The sequence below is a fragment of the Salvelinus fontinalis genome, chromosome 10 (genome assembly GCF_029448725.1).
Source record: "Salvelinus fontinalis isolate EN_2023a chromosome 10, ASM2944872v1, whole genome shotgun sequence".
NCBI lineage: Eukaryota > Metazoa > Chordata > Actinopteri > Salmoniformes > Salmonidae > Salvelinus > Salvelinus fontinalis.
Window position 1 is genome coordinate 15,382,840 of NC_074674.1, and position 25,837 is coordinate 15,408,676.

Consider the following 25,837-nt stretch of genomic DNA (forward strand, 5'->3'; position numbering starts at 1 on the left):
ACTGACATGTTTAGCACTGACTGACATGTTTAGGACTGACTGACATGTTTAGGACTGACTGACATGTTTAGGACTGACTGACATGTTTAGCACTGACTGACATGTTTAGCACTGACTGACATGTTTAGCACTGACTGACATGTTTAGCACTGACTGACATGTTTAGCACTGACTGACATGTTTAGCACTGACTGACATGTTTAGCACTGACTGACATGTTTAGCACTGACTGACATGTTTAGCACTGACTGACATGTTTAGCACTGACTGACATGTTTAGCACTGACTGACATGTTTAGCACTGACTGACATGTTTAGCACTGACTGACATGTTTAGCACTGACTGACATGTTTAGCACTGACTGACATGTTTAGCACTGACTGACATGTTTAGCACTGACTGACATGTTTAGCACTGACTGACATGTTTAGCACTGACTGACATGTTTAGCACTGACTGACATGTTTAGCACTGACTGACATGTTTAGCACTGACTGACATGTTTAGCACTGACTGACATGTTTAGCACTGACTGACATGTTTAGCACTGACTGACATGTTTAGCACTGACTGACATGTTTAGCACTGACTGACATGTTTAGCACTGACTGACATGTTTAGCACTGACTGACATGTTTAGCACTGACTGACATGTTTAGCACTGACTGACATGTTTAGCACTGACTGACATGTTTAGCACTGACTGACATGTTTAGCACTGACTGACATGTTTAGCACTGACTGACATGTTTAGCACTGACTGACATGTTTAGCACTGACTGACATGTTTAGCACTGACTGACATGTTTAGCACTGACTGACATGTTTAGCACTGACTGACATGTTTAGCACTGACTGACATGTTTAGCACTGACTGACATGTTTAGCACTGACTGACATGTTTAGCACTGACTGACATGTTTAGCACTGACTGACATGTTTAGCACTGACTGACATGTTTAGCACTGACTGACATGTTTAGCACTGACTGACATGTTTAGCACTGACTGACATGTTAGCACTGACTGACATGTTTAGCACTGACTGACATGTTTAGCACTGACTGACATGTTTAGCACTGACTGACATGTTTAGCACTGACTGACATGTTTAGCACTGACTGACATGTTTAGCACTGACTGACATGTTTAGCACTGACTGACATGTTTAGGACTGACTGACATGTTTAGGACTGACTGACATGTTTAGGACTGACTGACATGTTTAGGACTGACTGACATGTTTAGCACTGACTGACATGTTTAGCACTGACTGACATGTTTAGCACTGACTGACATGTTTAGGACTGACTGACATGTTTAGCACTGACTGACATGTTTAGCACTGACTGACATGTTTAGCACTGACTGACATGTTTAGCACTGACTGACATGTTTAGGACTGACTGACATGTTTAGCACTGACTGACATGTTTAGCACTGACTGACATGTTTAGCACTGACTGACATGTTTAGCACTGACTGACATGTTTAGCACTGACTGACATGTTTAGCACTGACTGACATGTTTAGCACTGACTGACATGTTTAGCACTGACTGACATGTTTAGCACTGACTGACATGTTTAGCACTGACTGACATGTTTAGCACTGACTGACATGTTTAGCACTGACTGACATGTTTAGCACTGACTGACATGTTTAGGACTGACTGACATGTTTAGCACTGACTGACATGTTTAGGACTGACTGACATGTTTAGGACTGACTGACATGTTTAGGACTGACTGACATGTTTAGCACTGACTGACATGTTTAGCACTGACTGACATGTTTAGCACTGACTGACATGTTTAGCACTGACTGACATGTTTAGCACTGACTGACATGTTTAGCACTGACTGACATGTTTAGCACTGACTGACATGTTTAGCACTGACTGACATGTTTAGCACTGACTAACATGTTTAGCACTGACTAACATGTTTAGCACTGACTAACATGTTTAGCACTGACTAACATGTTTAGCACTGACTAACATGTTTAGGACTGACTAACATGTTTAGCACTGACTGACATGTTTAGCACTGACTGACATGTTTAGCACTGACTGACATGTTTAGCACTGACTGACATGTTTAGGACTGACTGACATGTTTAGCACTGACTGACATGTTTAGCACTGACTGACATGTTTAGCACTGACTGACATGTTTAGCACTGACTGACATGTTTAGCACTGACTGACATGTTTAGCACTGACTGACATGTTTAGCACTGACTGACATGTTTAGCACTGACTGACATGTTTAGCACTGACTGACATGTTTAGCACTGACTGACATGTTTAGCACTGACTGACATGTTTAGCACTGACTGACATGTTTAGCACTGACTGACATGTTTAGCACTGACTGACATGTTTAGCACTGACTGACATGTTTAGCACTGACTGACATGTTTAGCACTGACTGACATGTTTAGGACTGACTGACATGTTTAGGACTGACTGACATGTTTAGGACTGACTGACATGTTTAGGACTGACTGACATGTTTAGGACTGACTGACATGTTTAGCACTGACTGACATGTTTAGCACTGACTGACATGTTTAGCACTGACTGACATGTTTAGGACTGACTGACATGTTTAGCACTGACTGACATGTTTAGCACTGACTGACATGTTTAGCACTGACTGACATGTTTAGCACTGACTGACATGTTTAGCACTGACTGACATGTTTAGGACTGACTGACATGTTTAGCACTGACTGACATGTTTAGCACTGACTGACATGTTTAGCACTGACTGACATGTTTAGCACTGACTGACATGTTTAGCACTGACTGACATGTTTAGCACTGACTGACATGTTTAGCACTGACTGACATGTTTAGCACTGACTGACATGTTTAGCACTGACTGACATGTTTAGCACTGACTGACATGTTTAGCACTGACTGACATGTTTAGCACTGACTGACATGTTTAGCACTGACTGACATGTTTAGCACTGACTGACATGTTTAGCACTGACTGACATGTTTAGCACTGACTGACATGTTTAGCACTGACTGACATGTTTAGGACTGACTGACATGTTTAGCACTGACTGACATGTTTAGCACTGACTGACATGTTTAGCACTGACTGACATGTTTAGCACTGACTGACATGTTTAGGACTGACTGACATGTTTAGCACTGACTGACATGTTTAGGACTGACTGACATGTTTAGGACTGACTGACATGTTTAGGACTGACTGACATGTTTAGCACTGACTGACATGTTTAGCACTGACTGACATGTTTAGCACTGACTGACATGTTTAGCACTGACTGACATGTTTAGCACTGACTGACATGTTTAGCACTGACTGACATGTTTAGCACTGACTGACATGTTTAGCACTGACTGACATGTTTAGCACTGACTGACATGTTTAGCACTGACTAACATGTTTAGCACTGACTAACATGTTTAGCACTGACTAACATGTTTAGCACTGACTAACATGTTTAGGACTGACTAACATGTTTAGCACTGACTGACATGTTTAGCACTGACTGACATGTTTAGCACTGACTGACATGTTTAGCACTGACTGACATGTTTAGGACTGACTGACATGTTTAGCACTGACTGACATGTTTAGCACTGACTGACATGTTTAGCACTGACTGACATGTTTAGCACTGACTGACATGTTTAGCACTGACTGACATGTTTAGCACTGACTGACATGTTTAGCACTGACTGACATGTTTAGCACTGACTGACATGTTTAGCACTGACTGACATGTTTAGCACTGACTGACATGTTTAGCACTGACTGACATGTTTAGCACTGACTGACATGTTTAGCACTGACTGACATGTTTAGCACTGACTGACATGTTTAGCACTGACTGACATGTTTAGCACTGACTGACATGTTTAGCACTGACTGACATGTTTAGCACTGACTGACATGTTTAGCACTGACTGACATGTTTAGCACTGACTGACATGTTTAGCACTGACTGACATGTTTAGCACTGACTGACATGTTTAGCACTGACTGACATGTTTAGCACTGACTGACATGTTTAGCACTGACTGACATGTTTAGCACTGACTGACATGTTTAGCACTGACTGACATGTTTAGCACTGACTGACATGTTTAGCACTGACTGACATGTTTAGCACTGACTGACATGTTTAGCACTGACTGACATGTTTAGCACTGACTGACATGTTTAGCACTGACTGACATGTTTAGCACTGACTGACATGTTTAGCACTGACTGACATGTTTAGCACTGACTGACATGTTTAGCACTGACTGACATGTTTAGGACTGACTGACATGTTTAGCACTGACTGACATGTTTAGCACTGACTGACATGTTTAGCACCAATGACTAACATGTTTAGCACCAATGACTAACATGTTTAGCACCAATGACTAACATGTTTAGCACCAATGACTAACATGTTTAGCACTGACTAACATGTTTAGGACTGACTAACATGTTTAGGACTGACTAACATGTTTAGGACTGACTAACATGTTTAGCACTGACTAACATGTTTAGCACTGACTAACATGTTTAGCACTGACTGACATGTTTAGCACTGACTGACATGTTTAGCACTGACTAACATGTTTAGCACTGACTAACATGTTTAGCACTGACTAACATGTTTAGGACTGACTAACATGTTTAGGACTGACTAACATGTTTAGCACTGACTAACATGTTTAGGACTGACTAACATGTTTAGCACTGACTAACATGTTTAGCACTGACTAACATGTTTAGCACTGACTAACATGTTTAGCACTGACTAACATGTTTAGGACTGAGTAACATATTTAGGACTGACGGCCCTGAATGTCTGAACCGTCTCAGTGCTTCGCCTCCCAATGGGGCGCTTACCTTTTCATTTCCTATGAAATAGCCAGCGTCTGCTGCACAAAAGATGGCTGACAGTGGTGGGAATGAGGAAGTGTTCAACCCTCAGTTCTGAAGCTCCTTTACTCGGTTTGTTTGGCGTATTTAAAAGTTTGACGTATTTAAAAGTTTGACGTATTTAAACTTTTGACGTATTTAAAAGTTTGACGTATTTAAACGTTTGTATTGTAATCGTGTCGCAATAACAACACGGCTCAGATCTACTAATGTACATCGTTGGACTACCCATCTTCCGCTATTCTCCGTGGCCTTTCTGTTCTTGGCGGATTCGATTGACTGATCACGACTGTCTCCCACCGGTATTTCATTCGTTTTATTGTCATTTACACCGTGTTTGTTTATGTGTTCAGTTGTTTATGAAGACTACTGGTTGTTCTGATAACCTTTATTGTTGTGTGGCGAGAGAGTTTTTGAGATTCTGATTGTACGATTCAAATCAAATCGTATGTCACATGTGCCCGAATACAACAGGTGTTGACCTTACCGTGAAATGCGTACAAGCCTTAACCAACAATTCAGTTAAGAAAAAAAGTTAACAAAATATTTACTAAATAAACTGAAGTAAAAATTAACAATAAAATAACAATAATTAGGCTATATACAGGGAGTACCGGTACCGAGTCACTGTGTGGGGGTACAGGTTAGTCGAGGTAATTTGTACATAAACAGCGAGTAGCAGTAGTGTAAAAACAAAGGGGGGGGGGTCAAAGCAAATAGTCTGGGTGCCCATTTTATTAATTGTTTAGCAGTCTTATGGCTAGGGAGTAGAAGCTGTTAAGGAGCCTTTTGGACCTAGACTTGGCACTCTGGTACAGCTTGCTGTGTGGCAGCAGAGAGAACAGTCTATGACTTGGTTGACTGAAGTCTGACCATTTTTGGGGCCTTCCTCTGACACCACCTAGTATATAAGTCCTGGATCGCAGGAAGCTTGGCCCCAGTGATGTACGCACTACCCTCTGTAGCGCCTTACGGTTGGATGCTGAGCAGTTGCCATACCAGGCGCTGATACAATCGGTCAGGATGCTCTCGATGGTGCAGCTGTAGAACTTTTGGAGGATCTGGAGACCCACGCCAAATCTTTTCAGTCTCCTGAGGAGGAAAAGGCATTGTCATGCCCACTTCACAACTTTCTTGGTGTGTTTGGACCATGATAGTTTTCTGGTGATGTGAACACCAAGGAACTTGAAACTCTCAACCCGCTCCACTACAGCCCCGTCGACGTGAATGGGGGTGTGTTCGGCCCTCCTTTTCTTGTAGTCCACGATCATCTCCTTTGTCTTGTTCACGTTGAGGGAGAGGTTGTTGTCCTGGCACCACAGGGCCAGGTCTCTGACCTCCTCCCTATAGGCTGTCTCATCATTGTTGGTGATCAGGCCTACCACCGTTGTGTCGTCAGCAAACATAATGATGGTGTTTGAGTTGTGCTTGGCCACGCAGTCATGGGTGAACAGGGAGCACAGGAGGGGACTTGGCACGCAGCCCTGAGGGGCCCCAGTGTTGAGGATCAGCGTGGCAGATGTATTGTTGCCTACCCTTACCACCTGGGGGTGGCCCGTCAGAAAGTCCAAGATCCAGTTGCAGAGGGAGGTGTTTAGTCCCAGGGTCCTTAGCTTAGTGATGAGCTTTGTGGACACTATGGTGTTGAACGCTGAGCTGTAGTTAATGAACAGCATTCTGACATAGGTGTTCCTTTTGTTCAGGTGGAAAAGGGCTGTGTGGAGTGTGATTGAGATTGCGTGATCTGTGGATCTGTTGGGCGGTATGTGAATTGGAGTGGGTCTAGGGTTTCCGGGATGATGGTGTGGATGTGAGCCATGACCAACCTTTCAAAGCACTTCATGGCTACCGACATGAGTGCTACGGGGCGGTAGAGACTGGGTTTACGGTACACTTTGTGAACGGACAATTGTTCACAATTTGGGTTCACTCTGCTCATTTACCGGGCTGGACATTTTTAGGCCTGAGTAGGGCTGTGGCGGTCACGAAATTTCGTCAGCCGGTGATTGTCAAGCAAATAACTGTCGGCCTCACGGTAATTGATCGTTAATTAACAAACACATTTAGCATCTCCTGGCTTCCACACACTTACAAGCCACTGATGCAGACCTTTGGAACATATACATTTTAAAAAGTCTAATAAATCAATTTAATGTAGCCTACACCTTCACAATAAATCCATTATCTATTTTAGACAGGTCTAAAGAAACATAATATGAAGAAAATGTAGTCTATTTCAGATTAACAGAATAGCATACTCTTAGTTATCCTTAAGTTAGAACCTGATCTGGCTATGCCATATGACTATGGGCTACACTAGTTCATTTAGCAGACAAGATTTGGTTAGAATTCCATTAGCATTATTTTAGTATGAACAATACAATTGAACAAAGCTGAATAAAATAGAAAGGATATTTTCTCCAAACGATTTGAGGGAGTGCACACATGCGGCTATTCTGCTGTTAAAGAAATAGGTACTCCTATATGCTTAATTTAGAGGTATTAATGTTCTACAATTGTTGGACAATGTGTTTAGATTGTTAATATTTTGTAAGACTCCATAATGCCACTCCAATGATGATTTGAACAAAGTCACTTGAAACGCGTGAGCTGGTTATTGCGCAGGCTGTACACACTTCATCAGTCTCTCATTCACAATTTGACAAGCACTTGATAACGCCTCTAATTTTCCGGCGGCAACCCCTTTGTGTGGCCGTAATACACCCTAAAATAACCCATGCCTTTTGCGACCAGCGGCCGTTGTTCCCTTCTCCCTGAGTGCTGCATGCGCCGAAGCACCTCTCACTCACATGGCTCTGCATCACGTGATCGGGTCTTTTTCACAGGCTACAAGTGAAGACAGACACATTGGGGAGGCAACTGTGCGCGTCCTTATCCAATTACGAGGTGCATATTGAAGATATTGGAAGAACTGTCCACATTTACTTTTCGTCTCAGCCAACAAGATGAGTATGCCTGACGAACAGCAAAAGCACTAGCCTATGTCAATCTACTATCCCCCATAGTACAAAAACCGACCTATTCTATTCTGTGCGAGAAATAAATATTCCAAACAGTCTGGGACAGTTGTGGGATGCAATAGATCCCAAATTAATACAGCAACTAGCATCAAAAAAACCTTTTTTACTCAATGAGGATGACGCAACATATCAGAACATTTAGCTTAAAATATGATAAACTATAAGGCTATTTCTCCACATTATTAGCGTAGGATGGTGGAAAACACCATTATCAAAAGTGACCGCAAATATGATTATTCATGTATTGTTCTTATTATAAATGTGCATTTTTATGGTGAAAATCATCTTCCCCAAACTTGAAATTCACACGCTGCTTATGTAGCCCAGTTAGGCTCTACATGCCTTGTAAAGAAGATTAATGTGCTTAATTTTAAGAAGTTATTTGGCCACTTTAGTTGTGATAAAAACCTTAGCAAAACATATAGGCCTATGGGCTAGGCTACATGAGGTGTGCGACTATGATTCGAACAAGTCACAAAAAAAAGGTATTGTTTCTTATGCTGGGCATCATTCACAAGTGATGATATAAGCTCAGCAAAAAAAGAAAATGTCCCTTTTTCAGGACCCTGTCTTTCAAAGATAATTAGTAAAAATCCAAATAACTTCACAGATTTTAATTGTAAATGGTTGAAACACTGTTTCCCATGCTTGTGAACCATAATCAATTAATGAACATGCACCTATGGAACGGTCGTTAAGACACTGACACTTTAGGCAATTAAGGTCACAGTTATGAAAACTTGGGACACTAAAGAGGCCTTTCTACTGACTCTGAAAAACACCAAAAGAAAGACGGCCAGGGTCCCTGCTCATCTGCGTGAACGTGCCTTAGGTATGCTACAAGGAGGCATGAGGACTGCAGATGTGGCCAGGGAAATAAATTGCAATGTCCTTACTGTGAGACGCCTAAGACAGTGCTACAGGGAGACAGGACGGACATCTGATCGCCCTCACAGTGGCAGACCACGTGTAACAACACCTGCACAGGATCGGTACATCCTAACATGCTGACCAGACCGGACACGTCGCGTGCGCGAGCATCGCAAAATAAATTTAGAAATCCATGTTATTCAATTATTGCACGCGCCAACGAGCGTCTACGACGCCAGGGGCTAAAATAGAACTCATTCCTATTTCTGACGCAGATCGCGCTGCCTCTCCCATCTCCTCATTGGTTTATAGAAGCAAGTACCCACGTGCCATCTCCTCATTGGTTATACCCACGTGGGTGATTGAAAGACGTACTTTGTTGCCGGTTGTCGTGGAAATACAATGAAAGTTTAGATGCGATCGCCATATAAGTTCAAAGATGAAAAAGCCTGGAAGGAGGAGAGGACTAGAAACGATTCGGTTGGCCGTTTTGTGTGTGGATTAATTGTCAGAGTAGAGGTCCTTGTGCATTTCAGGTAAAATAACTCAATGTTCATATCCCAGGACAAATTAGCTAGCAACAGCAAGCTAGCTAAATAGGACAAATTAACGTTAGCTAGCAAGTGCAAGCTAGCTAGATAAATTGCCATACATGTTTAATGCTTTTCGACCTGTCCCCAAATTAATGTCATTGGTTCAGAGTTTGTTTTGATATTTTAACCTGCGTGTCGTGAGCGCATTTGGTGTGGGGGGGGACAAAATACATTTATGCACGATAGCGCACGCGTGCAGCCGGTTTGGGTTCCGTGTAACATCACACCTGCAGGACAGCTACAGGATGGCAACAACAACTGCCCGAGTTACACAAGGAACGCACAATCCCTCCATCAGTACTCAGACTGTCCGCAATAGGCAGAGAGAGGCTGGACTGAGAGCTTGTAGGCCTGTTGTTAGGCAGGTCCTCACTAAACATCACCGACAACAAAGTTGCTTATGGGCACAAACCCACCGTCGCTGGACAAGACAGGACTGGCAAAAAGTGCTCTTCACTGACAAGTCGCGTTTTTGTCTCACCAGGTGTGATGGTCGGATTTGTGTTTATCGTCAAAGAAATAAGCGTTACACCGAGGCCTGTACTCTGGAGCGGGATCGATTTAGAGGTGGAGGTTCCGTCATGGCCTGGGGCGGTGTATCACAGCATCATCGGACTGAGCTTTTTGTCACTGCAGGCAATCTCAACGCTGTGTGTCACAGGGAAGACATCCTCCTCCATGTGGTACCCTTCCTGCAGGCTCATCCGGCATGACCCTCCGGTATGACAATGCCACTCCAGCATGACAATGCAACCAGCCATACTGCTCATTCTGTGCGTGATTTCCTGCAAGACAGGAATGTCAGTGTTCTGCCATGGCTAGCGAAGAGCCCAGATCTCAATCCCATTGAGCACATCTGGGACCTGTTGGATCGGAGGGTGAGGGTTAGGGTCATTCCCCCCAGAAATGTCCGGGAACTTGCAGGTGCCTTGGGGGAAGAGTGGGCTAACACCTCACAGCAAGAACTGGCAAATCTGGTGCAGTCCATGAGGAGGAGATGCACAGCAGTACTTAATGCAGCTGGTGGCCACACCAGTTATTTTTTTTTTTTTGACCCCCCCTTGTTTAGGGACACATTATTCCATCTGTTAGTCACATGTCTGTGGAACTTGTTCAGTTTATGTCTCAGTTGTTGAAACTTGTCATGTTCATACACATATTTATACACGTTAAGTTTGCTGAAAATAAACGCAGTTGACAGTGAGAGGACGTTTCTTTTTTTGCTGAGTTCATAATTCACAAGCGATAGGCTAATATTGTCACCCATCAGACAATTCTTGATTTAATCTTGTCTTTACACATACTAAATATTATATGTATGAAATTTGTTTTGATTTAGAATGGACCATTATCGTGCACCAGTCTTGAAACAGGGGCAGGGGGGAAAATACATGTCATCTATGCACTTTCCTGTGGTTCATTTTCATGCCAGCCAGGTAGACTACACTCCTGTTGTAAAGATAAGCAATGTGCTTAATATTAGAAAAGTTTAGAAATAAATATAGTAGGCCTAGCCTATAGAAAGCTGATGGGATCCTCCTCTTTTTAATAGAGGCCATCACTCTGTTTTCTCAGGCAATTGCATAGCCGATAAAAATGTTGCGCAACATGAGCTCATGGGCTCTCATGAAGTCTTTGATTAGATATTCCATTCCATTTGCATTAATGTCAGAGTGATTAGAGGGACAATAGAGTGCTGAGTACCAGGCAGTTAGCAAGTTTGGTAGGCTACTAATGACCATCAGCAGCATCAGAGCTTGGAGAAGCCTAATTAGAAGCCTCATTGTTCTTAAGTTATTTCTAATGTTTTTAATGGTTAATGAAAAGTTGACTTTCCAGTCCTTTGCATTGGTATAGATTTGACGGCTCAGACGGGACTCATTCCCTCACAAACAAAAAGGAAAAATCATACAATTTATCTGGCACGCCGACCTACCTGGCACCTATAAACAATAACCTCAAGTCAAAAACGTTACAGCATGTACACATGACACTAGTGAATTTACTATCGTAAAACATTTTCAATAAAAAACGAATCTTTAGCAGGAGAGGCCAACGCTCCCCTGGGAAGCGAATAGGTAGACTTTTGCTCTAGCCCTACACATATTCATTATTTTAACCTTTATTTAACTATTTAGTTCATTTTGAATGGGAATATGTACCCAAAATACATTTAAATAAAAACAAATACCATGCCCAAATGCCACCAAGTAAAGCCCTGCAGTTACACGCTTCATTCAGCTAATCAAGGTCCTGAGGAGAAGCTGATTAGTAGAATCAGATGTGTTAGAATAGGATTGGAACCAAATCCTGCAGGAGGGTAGTTCTCCAGGAGTAGGGTTTACTAATGGCCATGCCCAATTTAACTCATTACACTCCACACAGTTCACTACAGTTTAAGTAAATGGACTCTGGATTCATCCATCGTCGACGTGTAGTTTGACTCACTATAAAGGTCGGACTCATCCAGGATTTCTGATTTGATGATCTCCTCGATTACGTCCTCCAAGGTGACCAATCCCAGCACCTCGTAGAAGGGATCCCCCTCCCCCTCGTTGTTCACCTTCTGAACGATGGCCAGGTGGGATTTACCTAGAAGAGTAACACACCAGAGTTAGAGTCAAGACTAAAACCTACAAGACCTAGACCACAACCAGACCAAGTGTATACCAATGAGACAGTGACAAGACCAAGATCAGTCAGTACTGGAGTCAGTCCTGTGGTCTGTCAGTCAGTTCTGTGATCAATCAATCAATCAAGCAGTCAGTCAGTCAGTACTGCAGTCAGTCAGTACTGCAGTCAGTCAGTCAGTCAGTCAGTACTGCTGTCAGTCAGTCAGTATTGCTGTCAGTCAGTCAGTATTGCTGTCAGTCAGTCAGTATTGCTGTCAGTCAGTCAGTATTGCTGTCAGTCAGTCAGTATTGCTGTCAGTCAGTCAGTATTGCTGTCAGTCAGCCTGTACTGCTGTCTGACTGACAGCAATACTGACTGACTGACAGCAATACTGACTGACTGACAGCAATACTGACTGACTGACAGCAATACTGACTGACTGACAGCAATACTGACTGACTGACAGCAATACTGACTGACTGACAGCAATACTGACTGACTGACAGCAATACTGACTGACTGACAGCAGTACTGACAGTCAGCCTGTACTGCTGTCAGTCAGTCTGTACTGCTGTCAGTCAGTCTGTACTGCTGTCAGTCAGTCTGTACTGCTGTCAGTCAGTCTGTCCTGCTGTCAGTCAGTCTGTCCTGCTGTCAGTCAGTCTGTCCTGCTGTCAGTCAGTCTGTCCTGCTGTCAGTCAGTCTGTCCTGCTGTCAGTCAGTCTGTCCTGCGGTCAGTCAGTCAGTCCTGCGGTCAGTCAGTCAGTCCTGCGGTCAGTCAGTCAGTCCTGCGGTCAGTCAGTCAGTCCTGCGGTCTGTCAGTCAATTCTGTGGTCAATCAAGCAGTCAGTCAGTCAGTCCTGCGGTCAGTCAGTCAGTCCTGCGGTCAGTCAGTCAGTCCTGCTGTCAGTCAGTCAGTCCTGCTGTCAGTCAGTCAGTCCTGCTGTCAGTCAGTCAGTCCTGCTGTCAGTCAGTCAGTCCTGCTGTCAGTCAGTCAGTCAGTGCTGTGGTCTGTCAGTCAATGCTGTGGTCTGTCAGTCAATGCTGTGGTCTGTCAGTCAATGCTGTGGTCTGTCAGTCAGTTCTGTGATCAATCAAGCAGTCAGTCAGTCAGTCCTGCGGTCAGTCAGTCATTCAGTCCTGCGGTCAGTCATTCAGTCAGTCCTGCGGTCAGTCATTCAGTCAGTCCTGCGGTCAGTCAGTCAGTCAGTCCTGCGGTCAGTCAGTCAGTCAGTCCTGCGGTCAGTCAGTCCTGCGGTCAGTCAGTCAGTCAGTACTGCGGTCTGTCAGTCAGTCAGTACTGCTGTCAGTCAGTCAGTACTGCAGTCAGTCAGTCAGTACTGCAGTCAGTCAGTCAGTACTGCAGTCAGTCAGTCAGTACTGCAGTCAGTCAGTCAGTACTGCAGTCAGTCAGTCAGTACTGCAGTCAGTCAGTCAGTACTGCAGTCAGTCAGTTAGTACTGCAGTCGGTCAGTCAGTCAGTTCAGTCAGTACTGCGGTCAGTCAGTCAGTAAGTACTGTCGGGGAAATTTCTGACGGTTGAGAGGAGGGACTGTGCCTGGTCCCTGGGGGTACTTGTTTGGGATAGGGGGCAGCATTTTCACTTTTGGATGAATAGCGTGCCCAGAGTGAACTGCCTCCTACTCAGTTCCAGATGCTAATATATGCATATTATTAGTAGTATTGGTTAGAAAACACTCTGAAGTTTCTAAAACTGTTTGAATGATGTCTGTGAGTATAACAGAACTCATATGGCAGGCAAAAACCTGAGATAAAATCCAAACAGGAAGTGGGAAATCTGAGGTTTGTAGTTTTTGAACTCACCCCTATCGAATACACAGTGGGATATGGGTTATTTTTCACTTCCTAGGGCTTCCACTAGATGTCAACCGTTTTTAGAACGTTGTTTCAGGCTGCTCATGTGAAGGGGGGCCGGATGGGAGCTGTTTGACTAAAGGGTCTGCCTACAGCCTCGCTCTCAGTCATGCGCTTTCACTTGAGAGGTAGCTCTCGTTCTAGTGCTTTTCTACAGACAATGGAATTCTCCGGTTGGAACATTATTGAACTTTTATGATAAAAACATCCTAAAGATTGATTCTATACTTAGTTTGAGAAGTTTCTTCGACCTATAATATAACATTTTGAACGTTTTGTCTGAATGGACCAGATCGCGCTTTTGGATTGTTTACCAAACGCCCTAACAAAATAAGCTATTGGACATAAATGGACATATATCATGGACATTATCGAACAAAACAAGCATTTATTGTGGAACTGCGATTCCTGGGAGTGCATTCTGATAAAGATATTCAAAGGTAAGTGAATATTTATAATGCTATTTATGAATAATGTTGACTACCCAACATGGCGGATATTTCTCTGGCTGGTTTGGGCTCTGAGCACCGTTCTCAGATTATGCTTTTTCCGGAAAGTTTTTTTTGAAATCTGACACAGCGGTTGCATTAAGGAGAAGTGTATCTAAAGTTTCATGTATAATAGCTGTATTTTCATCAACATTTATTATGAGTATTTCTGTGAATTCATGTGGCTCTGCAATATCACTGCATGTTTTGGAACTACGGAATCTAACACGCCTAAGTAAAATAAGATTTTTGGATATAAATATGAACTTTACCGAACAAAACATACATGTATTGTGTAACATAAAGTCCTATGAGTGTCATCTGATGATCATAAAAGGTTAGTGATTAATTTTATCTCTATTTGTGCTTTTTGTGACTCCTCTCTTTGGCGGGAAAAATGGCTGGGGTTTTCTGTGAATTGATGGTGACCAAACATAATGGTTTGTGGAGCTTTCGCTGTAAAGCGCTTTAAATCAGACACTGTGACTGGATTAACGAGAATGTTATCTTTAAAATGGTGCCTAATACTTGTATGTTTGAGAAATTGGATTTATGAGATTTCTGTTGATTTGTATTTGGCGCCCTGCAATTTTATTGGCTGTTGGCGAGGGCGTCAGGCTAGCGGAACGGGGTTAAGTGCACTGTATAGTAAGTCATCTCATCTCCCTCTGGCAGTTCCCCCAGTTTTCCTCTATTTAAGCTCTAAGTCTGTAACAAGAAAGGGGGATGGGGATAAAAAGACAGAAGGAATAATCCACTCACTCTCTTGGCTTACCATTCCCCTTCTCCTCTCAGAGTGTTAGAGAGTTGGGAACACCCTGTGCTGTGCATTTCACCATTTCTGTCACATAATGTATAATATTCAGCCTATTGTACTGTCAGTCTCCAGTTAAAGGGGAGGTGAACACAAAGTGGGAAGTGATTGGCTGTCAAAGTCAACCTAACAAACAAACATCACAGAGTTAAGAAAACAAATGCCCATTCCACTGACAACACTGCTCACATCTCAAATACTGCTGTCACCTTCCAGCCAATAAAGAGAAGAGTAGAGACACCACTGGGTCAGGAGAGGGAGGTCACAGTGATTATATAGCCGTGACGGTTGTTCGGTTCGGTCAGCGTCGGGCCATCTTTGATCTCGGTTTGTGTGATGTCAGGATCGGGACTGTAACTATCAATATCCCTCCACTATCTCACCATGCTAACAACAAAAACGAGGCTACTTCAACCACTAAGTCTACTCTTAACCCTCACCCATACTTTACCCCCAACCTTACAGCGCCAGGGTGAGGTACTTCGCTGTCTTGGCACTTTGTTACCAGCAGCTTGCTTTATAGCGGAGCGCTACATTGCCTGACTGACAGTACAGCTGGTTTCTGTTTCTCGCATTTTCCCAACTGATCCATTCAATTCTCTGATCGCCCAGAGAGTACACACACCCGGGTTCCCCAAGTCTGAATCAATCTCGGATTAAACTTTGAGGATGTAAACCAGCAGACACTGCAACCAGCAGACAAAGTGGCTCTCCAGGACCAGAGCTGTCCATCCCTTGCCTGAAATACACATCGATATGCTCAGTTTGCAGTACACAACAGTTTGGATTCCAGACAAGTAGGCTACAACCCTGCTCTAAGCACAGTGAAGAGACTTTTGAAGGTACAGTGAGTGTGTTCTGCTCTCTGTGGTGCGTTCTGGTGTTGCTGGATAACAACGGCAGCGATGCTTTACTAAGAATCGCTTTGTCATAAGGCCTAGGCTATATATAACTCGGTCCCAAACATTTATGACCGCTGGTGACAACGGTCTTTCTTTACCCACTCATGATGACACAAACTGTTGTTTAGGTCAGCTAACCGGTTAGGCATAGGACTAGTTAGCCACACAACATTTAGTGTTCTAGTGTTCAATGTCAAATGACTTGATGTTGATAACACGTTACATCAGTAGCCCTTTACACTTGTACCCGTATATGGGTTAAAAATGGCAGATTTGGGCACAAATAAGGGCCTAAATTGGAATGGACAGGCTGTACAGTAACATGCAATAAATTGTGTCACAGCTCAGGCTGTGGGTTTTGACTGACAACCATTCTGAACTTGAGCACGGCACGTGACAAGAAGCTGCCCCCATCCCTCCCGCTAATTGGGCAACGTTTGATATACAGTTACAAGATGGCATGGCATCATTCCCAGGGCTGTCCTGAACAGAATGAGCCTGTTTGTCTATTTAGAAGAAAATTTGCACAAGCTTTCAAATGATGCCCACCTGACCCAGATTGCAATTTATGATAGGCCGTTTTTGGATTGCGTAAACAACAGAAATGATGAGTTGGCGGGGGGATGCGGGGCTCTGTTCCAAACAAAACAACTACAAGTCTGCTTGCTCTAGGTCCTTAACGACATAGCTAGGAGAGTTCTAAAAAGCACCTTATAGTTCAAGACTCTTCTTTGAGTCATAAAAGTGCATTACAATTACTACGGTGCACACTTTGGAGAGGTGTGTGGCCACTTGGGAGACAGCAGTTAGTCCTCTCACTCAAACCCTTGTCGTTGTTTTGTCTTATGATGCACCTACAGTTGAAGGCGGAAGTTTACATACACTTAGGTTGGAGTCAATGAAACTCATTTTTCAACCACTTCACAAATTTCTTGTTAACAATCTATAGTTTTGGCAAGTCGGTTAGGACATCTACTTTGTGATTGACACAAGTCATTTTTACAACAATTGTTTACAGACAGATTATTTCACTTATAATTCACTGTATCACAATTCCAGTTGGTCAGAAGTTACAACAACTAAGTTGACTGTGCCTTTAAACAGCTTGGAAAATTCCAGAAATTGATGTCATGGCTGTAGAAGCTTCTGATAGGCTGATTGACATAATTTGAGCAAATTGGAGGTGTACCTGTGGATGTATTTCGAGGCAGAATTTCAAAAGAAATCAGCCAAGACCTCAGAAAAAAAATTGTAGACCTCCACAAGTCTGGTTCATCCCTGGGAGCAATTTCCAAACGCCTGAAGGTCCCACGTTTATCTGTACAAACAATAGTACGCAAGTATAAACACGATGGGACCACGCAGCCATCATACCGCTCAGGAAGGAGACGTGTTCTGTCTCCTAGAGATGAATGTACTTTGGTGCAAAAAGTGCAAATCAATCCCAGAACAACAGCAAAGGACCTTGTGAAGATGCTGGAGGAAACAGGTACAAAAGTATCTATATCCACAGTAAAACGAGTCCTATATTGACATAACCTGAAAGGCCAAACAGCAAGGAAGAAGCCACTGCTCCAAAACCGCCATAAAAAAGCCAGACTACAGTTTGCAACTGCACATGGGGACAAAGATTGTACTTTTTGGATAAATATCCTCTGGTTTGATGAAACAAAATAGAACTGTTTGGCCATAATGACCATCGTTATGTTTGGAGGAAAAGGGGGAGGCTTGTAAGCCGAAGAACACCATCCCAACCGTGAAGCACGGGGGTGGCAGCATCATGTTGTGGGGTTGCTTTGCTGCAGGAGGGACTGGTGCACTTCACAAAATAGATGGCATCATGAGGAGGAATATGATATGGATATAATGAAGCAACATCTCCAGACATCAGTCAGGAACTTAAAGCTTGGTCGCAAATGGTCTTCCAAATGGAAAATGACCCCAAGCGTACTTCCAAAGTTGTGGCAAAATGGCTTAAGGACAACAAAGTCAAGGTATTGGAGTGGCCATCACAAAGCCCTGACCTCAATCCAATAGAAAATCTGAGGGCAGCACTGAAAAAGTGTGTGCGAGCAAGAAGGCCTACAAACCTGACTCAGTTACACCAGCTCTGTCAGGAGGAATGGGCCAAAATTCACCCAACTTATTGTGGGAAGCTTGTGGAAGGCTACCTGAAACGTTTGACCCCAAATTAAACAATTTAAAGGCAATGCTACCAAATACTAACTGAGTGTATGTAAACGTCTGACCCACTGGGAATATGATGAAAGAAATAAAAGCTTAAATAAATCACTCAACTATTATTCTGACATTTCACATTCTTAAAATAAAGAGGTGATCCTAACTGACCTAAGACAGGGAATTGTTACTAGGATTAAATGTCAGGAATTGTGAAAAACTGAGTTTAAATGTATTTAGCTAAGGTGTATGTAAACTTCCGACTTCAACTGTACCCCACGTTTTCCAGGAATATTCTTATCATGTTACTGAATGTATCCAGAGTACCACCAAATAAGGTTTTGTTATTAAGAAATGAGGCAAAGTACAGTAGATATCTGTAACATTTCAATTTAGTCCTGTCCATATAGGCCAATTCCCAACAGTGTAAAGTGTTAATATACACTGACTATACAAATCATTAAGAAAACCTGCTCTTTCCATGACATAGACTGACCAGGTGAATGCTATGATCCCTTATTGATGTCACTTAGTAAATACACTTCAATCAGTGTAGATGAAGGGGAGGAGACAAGTTGAAAAAGGATATTAAAGCCTTGCGACAATTGAGACTTGATTTGTGTATGTGTGCCATTCAGTGGGTGAATGGACAAGACAAGATTTAAGTGCCTTTGAACGAGGTATGGTAGTAGGTGCCAGGTGCACATGTTTGAGTGTGTCAAGAACTGCAACGCTGCTGGGTTTTTCACACTCAACAGTTTCCCGTGTGTATCAAGAATGGTCCACCACCCAAAGGACATCCAGCCAACTTGACACAACTGTGGGAAGCATTGGAGTCAACATGGGCCAGCAACCCTGTTGAACACTTTCGACACCTTGATAGTCCATGCCCCGACGAATTGAGGCTGTTCTGAGGGCAAAAGTGGGGGGGGGTGCAACTCAATATTAGGAAAATGTTCTTAACGTTTTGTGTTTCAACAACAGCCTAGACCCTGTATAGACCTAAGGCTGAGTGATGCTAGCAGCACTTGCCCAATGAATGCTCTCTCCTGCGTGGCCCTTCTACTCTTAACAGCTAAACGACAACAGAATGGACTATTTTTTTTGACATCACCCCTTTTGGTTTGAATGAAACCTTCCATACACATTTGCCCATTGTGAAAGTGCTTAGAAAGTGACTTTTTGAACCAAGGACAAAACATTCCATAGATAGGTGCTCAAAGTTAAGCAATTTTCCATACCATGACACATCCATGTCTTCATCACTGGAAAAGATAAATGGTTGAGAGACGGGTTTCTTAATTTAAAAAAAAATAAGTATTTTTTTTATACCTTTGATGTCAATTACCTGAAAACGCATGAACTCAGACTTTAATATTTGCATATGTTGTAGCTTAGACCCTATTTTGCTACATCACCTGAGTTGTGTTGTGCCCGCCATCTGTTGAGACACAACATGCTCTTGAATACAGGGAGGGTGTCATGTTTTGGCTGACAAATGTACTAAAACGGGAATAGAATTGAAATTTCGACTTTCAAATGGTACCGCAAAGATGGTTGGTGACCCACACATCAGAGAATGTTGACTTGAATGTGAATATCTGTCGTTTTAAATTATACTGTCACTACTCCATAGGAAAACTATAGAAACCATAGAAATATAGGTAATAGAATAGTCATGACCATTTAAGTTGACATTTAACGGCGCGTGGACCGGCAGCCATCTTTGTGACAGTAATTCAATATCAAAGGTTAACAAGCTAAATTGCAGTGGTCTAAAGGGATAGGTACAATCTATGAATTCTATTTCTATGATGAAAATTACTTCCACCCTGTATTCAAGAGCATGTTGTCAACTGATGGCGGGAACAACACAAACACTTCAGACGGATGTAAAGTAGGGTCTAACCTACAACATATGGAAATATGAAGAAATGAGTTTGACAACCGTGTTCGTAAACTTTTAAATTATATCAAACTCAACCGTTTATATTTTACAGGGATGAACACATGGATGTCTTATGGTATGGTGGGAAATGCAAAAAATGGGTTAACTTTGAGCACTTGTATCTCTTGATTGTTTTGGCATTCAGGTCCCAAAAGTCACTTTCTGACTACTTCTTGCATGGGCAAACATGTATGGAAAGTTTTGTTTAAATTAAAAGGGATGCTGTCAAAAAGTGATTGAATTGAAATGGATTTCCTCAGAACTATTTATGGGAGGGGTAACTGGAGAACTAGGCCACCTATACAGGCTTTAATTCCAGCCCAGCACGAACACACCTGATTCAACTAAATGTGTGATTCCTGCAAGTCTGGGACTAAAACCTGCACACCGTGTCTACGTAGCTCTCCAGGGTCAGAGTTGCTGACCCCTAGATTGTGGTGTCTAATCACATTTGTTTCCTGCCGTGACAACTGCGTCGAGATATTCCACTCGTCAATACCCACGTCAATACAGCCAAGGGGTGTGTGTCCACCACCATATGGCAGGCACATCACTGTGTGTGTGTGTGTCAAAGTGTGTGTGCGCGTACCGCGTAGCCTATTGATTATGTGGAGAGGTGAACGCATTTGAAACACGTCGACCATGTATGTAAGCATGGTGCTGTATGACACATGCACAAACACACATACACAACCATCCTCCAGATACACACACCTTTCTTGAACTCCTCCAGCATGGAGTCCAGCCGAGTGTCGTGGAACACAAAGTGGACCGGGTGGTTGTAGAACTTAGTGATGGTCTTCAGCGTGGTGCAGTCGTCCGGGTCCACGAACGCCAGGTCCTTCACGTACAGGATGTCCACGATGTTGGAGCGCTCGTCGTCGAACACGGGGATACGCGTGTAGCCGCTCTCCATGATCTCCGACATGGTGTTGAAGTCGAGGACCGCGTCGTTCTGGATCATGAAGCAGTGGGCCAGAGGAGTCATCACGCTCTCCACCGTCTTACTCCGGAGTTCCAGAGCTCCTTGGATCATGTTGAGCTCCTCTTTGACCAGGTCGTTGTACGGTTCCGTCACCCTGAGCATCTCCACCAGCTTCTCGCGGTTATACACAGTGCCGATCTCCTGGCCTAGGAGCACGTCTAGGAGCTTGCTGACGGGGAAGGAGAGGGGGAAGGTGAGCAACATGAAGAACTTGGTCACCTGGATGGTGTTGGCGCCCACCGCCAGCCCGTGGCGAGAGCACAGCGCCTGAGGGACAATCTCGCCGAAAATCACGATACCCACTGTGGAGGCGACCACGGCGCCCAGCCCAGAGCCTATTAAGTCGTCCAGGAGGATGGTGAGTGTGGTGTTGACCAGGACATTGCCAAGCAGCAGCGAGCAGAGAAGGTAGTTCCCTTTACTGCGGATGGGCTCAATTTTGCGGGCATATTTCTTTTCCTTCTCTGAACCACAACTCTGGACTATACGGAGCTCCATGGGGTCCAGAGCCATGAGCCCCAGGTTCAGCCCGCTGAACATGCCAGACAGCACCAACAGACAACAGATAAGGATGATCTGGAACCACAGGGGGAGGAGAGTTTTCTCCCCCTCTACCACCCGGAGTCTCCCGTCGCTATCCCCGAGCAGAGCCCACCTGCCATTGGCCAAACTCTTGATGCACAATCCATACTCCTTGTGCGGCTCGCTCTTACGAAGGGGTTTAATGTTTATGCTGAGTACCCCTGTGGTCCCCCGGCTACTGGTGTTCATGTAGGTCGCGATGCTGAAGTCTTTGGTGAAATCAACACAAGTCCTGTTAGGTGTGTCGTCAATAATGTTATTGTCCCCCCCCTCATCGCTCCCATCCCCTCGTTCCGTGAAGCGGATCTGCGCCCAGGTGCCCGAGTTGAGCTGCACACCGTAGAACCGGAGCTGCACTGTGCTCTCCTCCGTTACCTGTATGACCCCGTCGTCAGTGGTCGTAGCCGGTTTGTCGCTCCTCTCCAGCCGCATACCGAGCACCTGGGTCCCGCTGTTGCTGACACTCGACGTGGCTGTTTCGGTGCGTCCCCCGACTGCACTCCAAAGGAAAACGATTAGAGTTAGAACGTAGCCTTGCTGCCCGCTCCATTCTGTCGCCATGTTTGTTTCACTCTGTTGCTTGCGAACTGGGAGCTGACGTCACTTACTCATGTCCCTCCGGCCCCGCCCCTCTACTACCATAATAACCCTAAAGCACCGCCTATCGGACACGGCAAGTACAGCCCCACACACAAACACACACCACCCCGAACACTTTACTATGCAGGATTTGTTTTATAGGCTACTGTTTGGGTTTGATATTGGGATACTGTCGGGCAATATTCTGAGCTGCACGTTCACGAGGGACCGCGCTGCAGTTTTTCTCATGTCGCATGGTCGTGCGCGTGCATGGGAGACTAAGGCAAGCATAATGCTATGTAGAACTAGCCATAGAAATGTCATGAATCATTCTATGTATTTTAACTAACCTACTGTATCTTGCACACACTTTAGGTTGAGCAATTTGAGTGTTTGCTAATTTCATTCTGTAGTTTATCTGTCATTTATTAGGCTCACCATTATGATTGTGTTGATAGCCCATAGATTTAATAGCCACATAAAAGTGTACATTATAAAGCCTATCAATGAACACAATCAATTATTCATCTCTTACATCTTGATATCAGCCAGAGGTATATTATCCACAATTAACTGGCATCCTCACATTTTGCCATAAAGGCCCAAGGCAATGCAGCAAAGTGAATACTGTGGTGCCCAGCGGTTTGTACTCAGTCAGAGACAAAGCTGTTATATAAAGTGCCGCACACTGCATCCGTACGTCTCACCAGCATCTCTCTGGCTCTGTACCTGCTCCTAATGTATGATGCAGAGGAGGCTGATGAGAGGAGCTATAGGAGGACGGGCTCATTGTAATGGCTTGAATGGAATTAATGGAACAGAGTCAAACGTGGTTCCCCTTTTTAATTTATTTTATTTTATTTCACCAGTGTCTCTTTTTAAAGAGAGCCCTGCTTATAGAATTTCATAGAACAAAAAAAAATGAAATACAATATAAAACAAGTCAAATACAGCATGACACAAATTGCACAGACAAACATAAATATACACAAAACACGATCAACTAAAGCAAACACATTCTTCATTATAAAATTATTCTGTCCACTCTCTAAACTGCACCAGGGACTCTAAGGCTGTACTGTGTACTGTTTTTTGTTGTTGAAATTATTCAAAATATATGGAGCAGAAAACCTCAAGGCCACCAAGGAGTCTCCCGAGTTAACTACCTGTGAACGGATTTGATAACTTGTCATTTTAAATCTTTATAGTGAAGTCATATACTTGTGGAGCAGGGCTTTGTGAACAAAAAGAGCATCATGATGCGTAATAGTATCACCTTAATCAAGAACAGGTAGAAAGGTTGACTGCAAAATCTGCTTCTTGCTGACTAGAGCCGAGAGACAAGACCTGTTCCTGTGAAAAAAGCCCACTTTAAATCTTCGTTTCTTAACAAGCTCATTTGTATGTTTTTTTAAACGATAAATCATTGTCAATCCAAATACCTATGTATTTGTATGCAGAAGTACTCGCTGGATTCAAGTCAGTTAAGAACAAATTCTTATTTACAATGACGGCCTAGGAACAGTGGGTTAACTGCCTTGTTCAGGGGCAGAACGACATGTTTTTACCTTGTCGGCTCGGGGATTCGATCTAGCAACCTTTCGGTCACTGGCCCAATGCTCTAACCACGAAAGGGGGCATTTGGAGGGGGCATGATTCAAATCAAATCGAATCCATTTTTATTTGTCACATACACATGGTTAGCAGATGTTAATCCGAGTGTAGCGAAATTCTTGTGCTTCTAGTTCCGACAATGCAGTAATAACCAACGAGTAACCTAACCTAACAATTCCACAACTACTACCTTATACACACAAGTGTAAAGGGATAAAGAATATGTAAATAAAGATATATGAATGAGTGATGGTACAGAACGGCATAGGCAAGATGCAGTAGATGGTATCGAGTACAGTATATACATATGAGATGATGTATATACAACAGTATTGAAGACATTTGCAAAAAAGCTTAAAGCTAAATCAGGTTCAGGGATAGCTGAGATGTAATCAAGGTCAATAAAATAAAGATCATGTAAAAAAGTTTGTTCACTAAAGTTTTTAAAGTTCCTCTTAGTGATGACACGAGGCTTAGGTTAATGCATTTTCACATCTCTGACACAGACAATTGGGCAATGGTCACTCAAATCCAGCGGGAAACCCCAACTAGCAACATATTTATCTAAGATCAATCAAAGTATATTTCCATGTAGCATCCAGTTATCAGCTGAGACAGGTTTAGCTCAGAGCAAATATCTTTCAGGGTATTTGACACTGACATCCTCCAATCAATATTGAAATTACCCATAATTAATAGTTCAGATTTACCATAAAAATTCAGATAAACTGTTAAGTGCAAACGAGGGAGCCGAGGGAGTACGATTACACTCCTCCTACTAGTGTCAGCTGATTATTATGACCAAGGCCCACATTAAGAATGAGACAATCAAACTGCATAGGGACAGAGGTAGCACACATTTAAATTGTAAATATGGCAATACCCCTACCTCTGCCAATCCTGTACAATCTGCAAACATTATAACCAGACAGAGACACATCACAGGCCAGCACAGAATTATTCAACCAAGTTTCAGAAATGACCAGAATGTCCACGTTGGTCTGAGGAGTCCGAATTTTAATGAAATCCATAATTGAAATCAAACTTCGGGAATTTACATGAACAAATCTAAAACAAATACATGAACAAATCTAAAACCGCAGCAGCAGTTCTCAGATCAGGTGGAGTCTCTAATACAAGCATGCTATGATCAGTAGGTAGCGAGGACGTGGGTTAAAACAAGAGTCAATGAGGTTTACCTGTTGCGGGCCTGCAGTTTGATGACAATGCTGATTTATGGATGTGATTACCTGAGCGGGATTTTGGCAACATTTTCACACTGAGGAATCTTGGTTTTGTGGGTAACACCTGAGCGGGGCTAGGTCTGTCTCTGAGTCAATATCTTAAAGCGGCCTTGAAGCGTGAAGAGAGGCTCCAGGCTCCTAGATGGTTTCGGTGGAGTCCATCATCTCTGTATAGCATTTTTTGTTTCCAAAAAGTGTCGAAATTGTCAATAGAAGTTATGCCAACAGAGTGGCAGTAGTCTTTAAGCCGGATGTGAAGTGCTAAGAGCCTGCTGAACCTTGGGGCCAGAGATAATCAGCTGCTTTTCAGAGCCTTTCAGGGTGTTGATCAGCTCAATACAATCCTGTTTCATTAGCACTGATTTACCCTTTTGATATCATTTGATCCCACGTGCACTACGACAGCAGCAGCCCTTGGCTGTTGATGTAGGATGGACGGAAAATATCCTGTGATATCCTTCCTCTAGGACAGGGTTTTTGCTCCAGCAACCGAGATGTGACTCACCATGGAGCTACCAATGATGACGGCTGGAGGAAGGTGAGTGGCCGTGGACGTCCGGATTTTCTGTGCCTCCTTGAGAACTGA

At 43.4% G+C, this 25,837-nt stretch overlaps 1 protein-coding gene across 2 annotated transcripts in view; it reads right to left on the reverse strand.

Annotated features, from left to right (window-relative positions):
• LOC129863683 (metal transporter CNNM4-like) overlaps window positions 1-22,424 on the reverse strand; it is a 46,692-nt gene extending 24,268 nt beyond the window's left edge. For both annotated transcript variants that reach the window (XM_055935838.1, XM_055935837.1), the window contains exons 1-2: window positions 20,962-22,424; window positions 11,878-12,021 (exon numbers count right to left, since the gene is read on the reverse strand). In XM_055935838.1, coding sequence (XP_055791813.1) covers window positions 11,878-12,021; window positions 20,962-22,375 — 1,558 coding nt within the window. In that variant the 5' untranslated portion in view covers window positions 22,376-22,424. The remainder of the gene's footprint in view (window positions 1-11,877; window positions 12,022-20,961) is intronic.
• Between the last annotated feature and the right edge of the window lie 3,413 nt (window positions 22,425-25,837).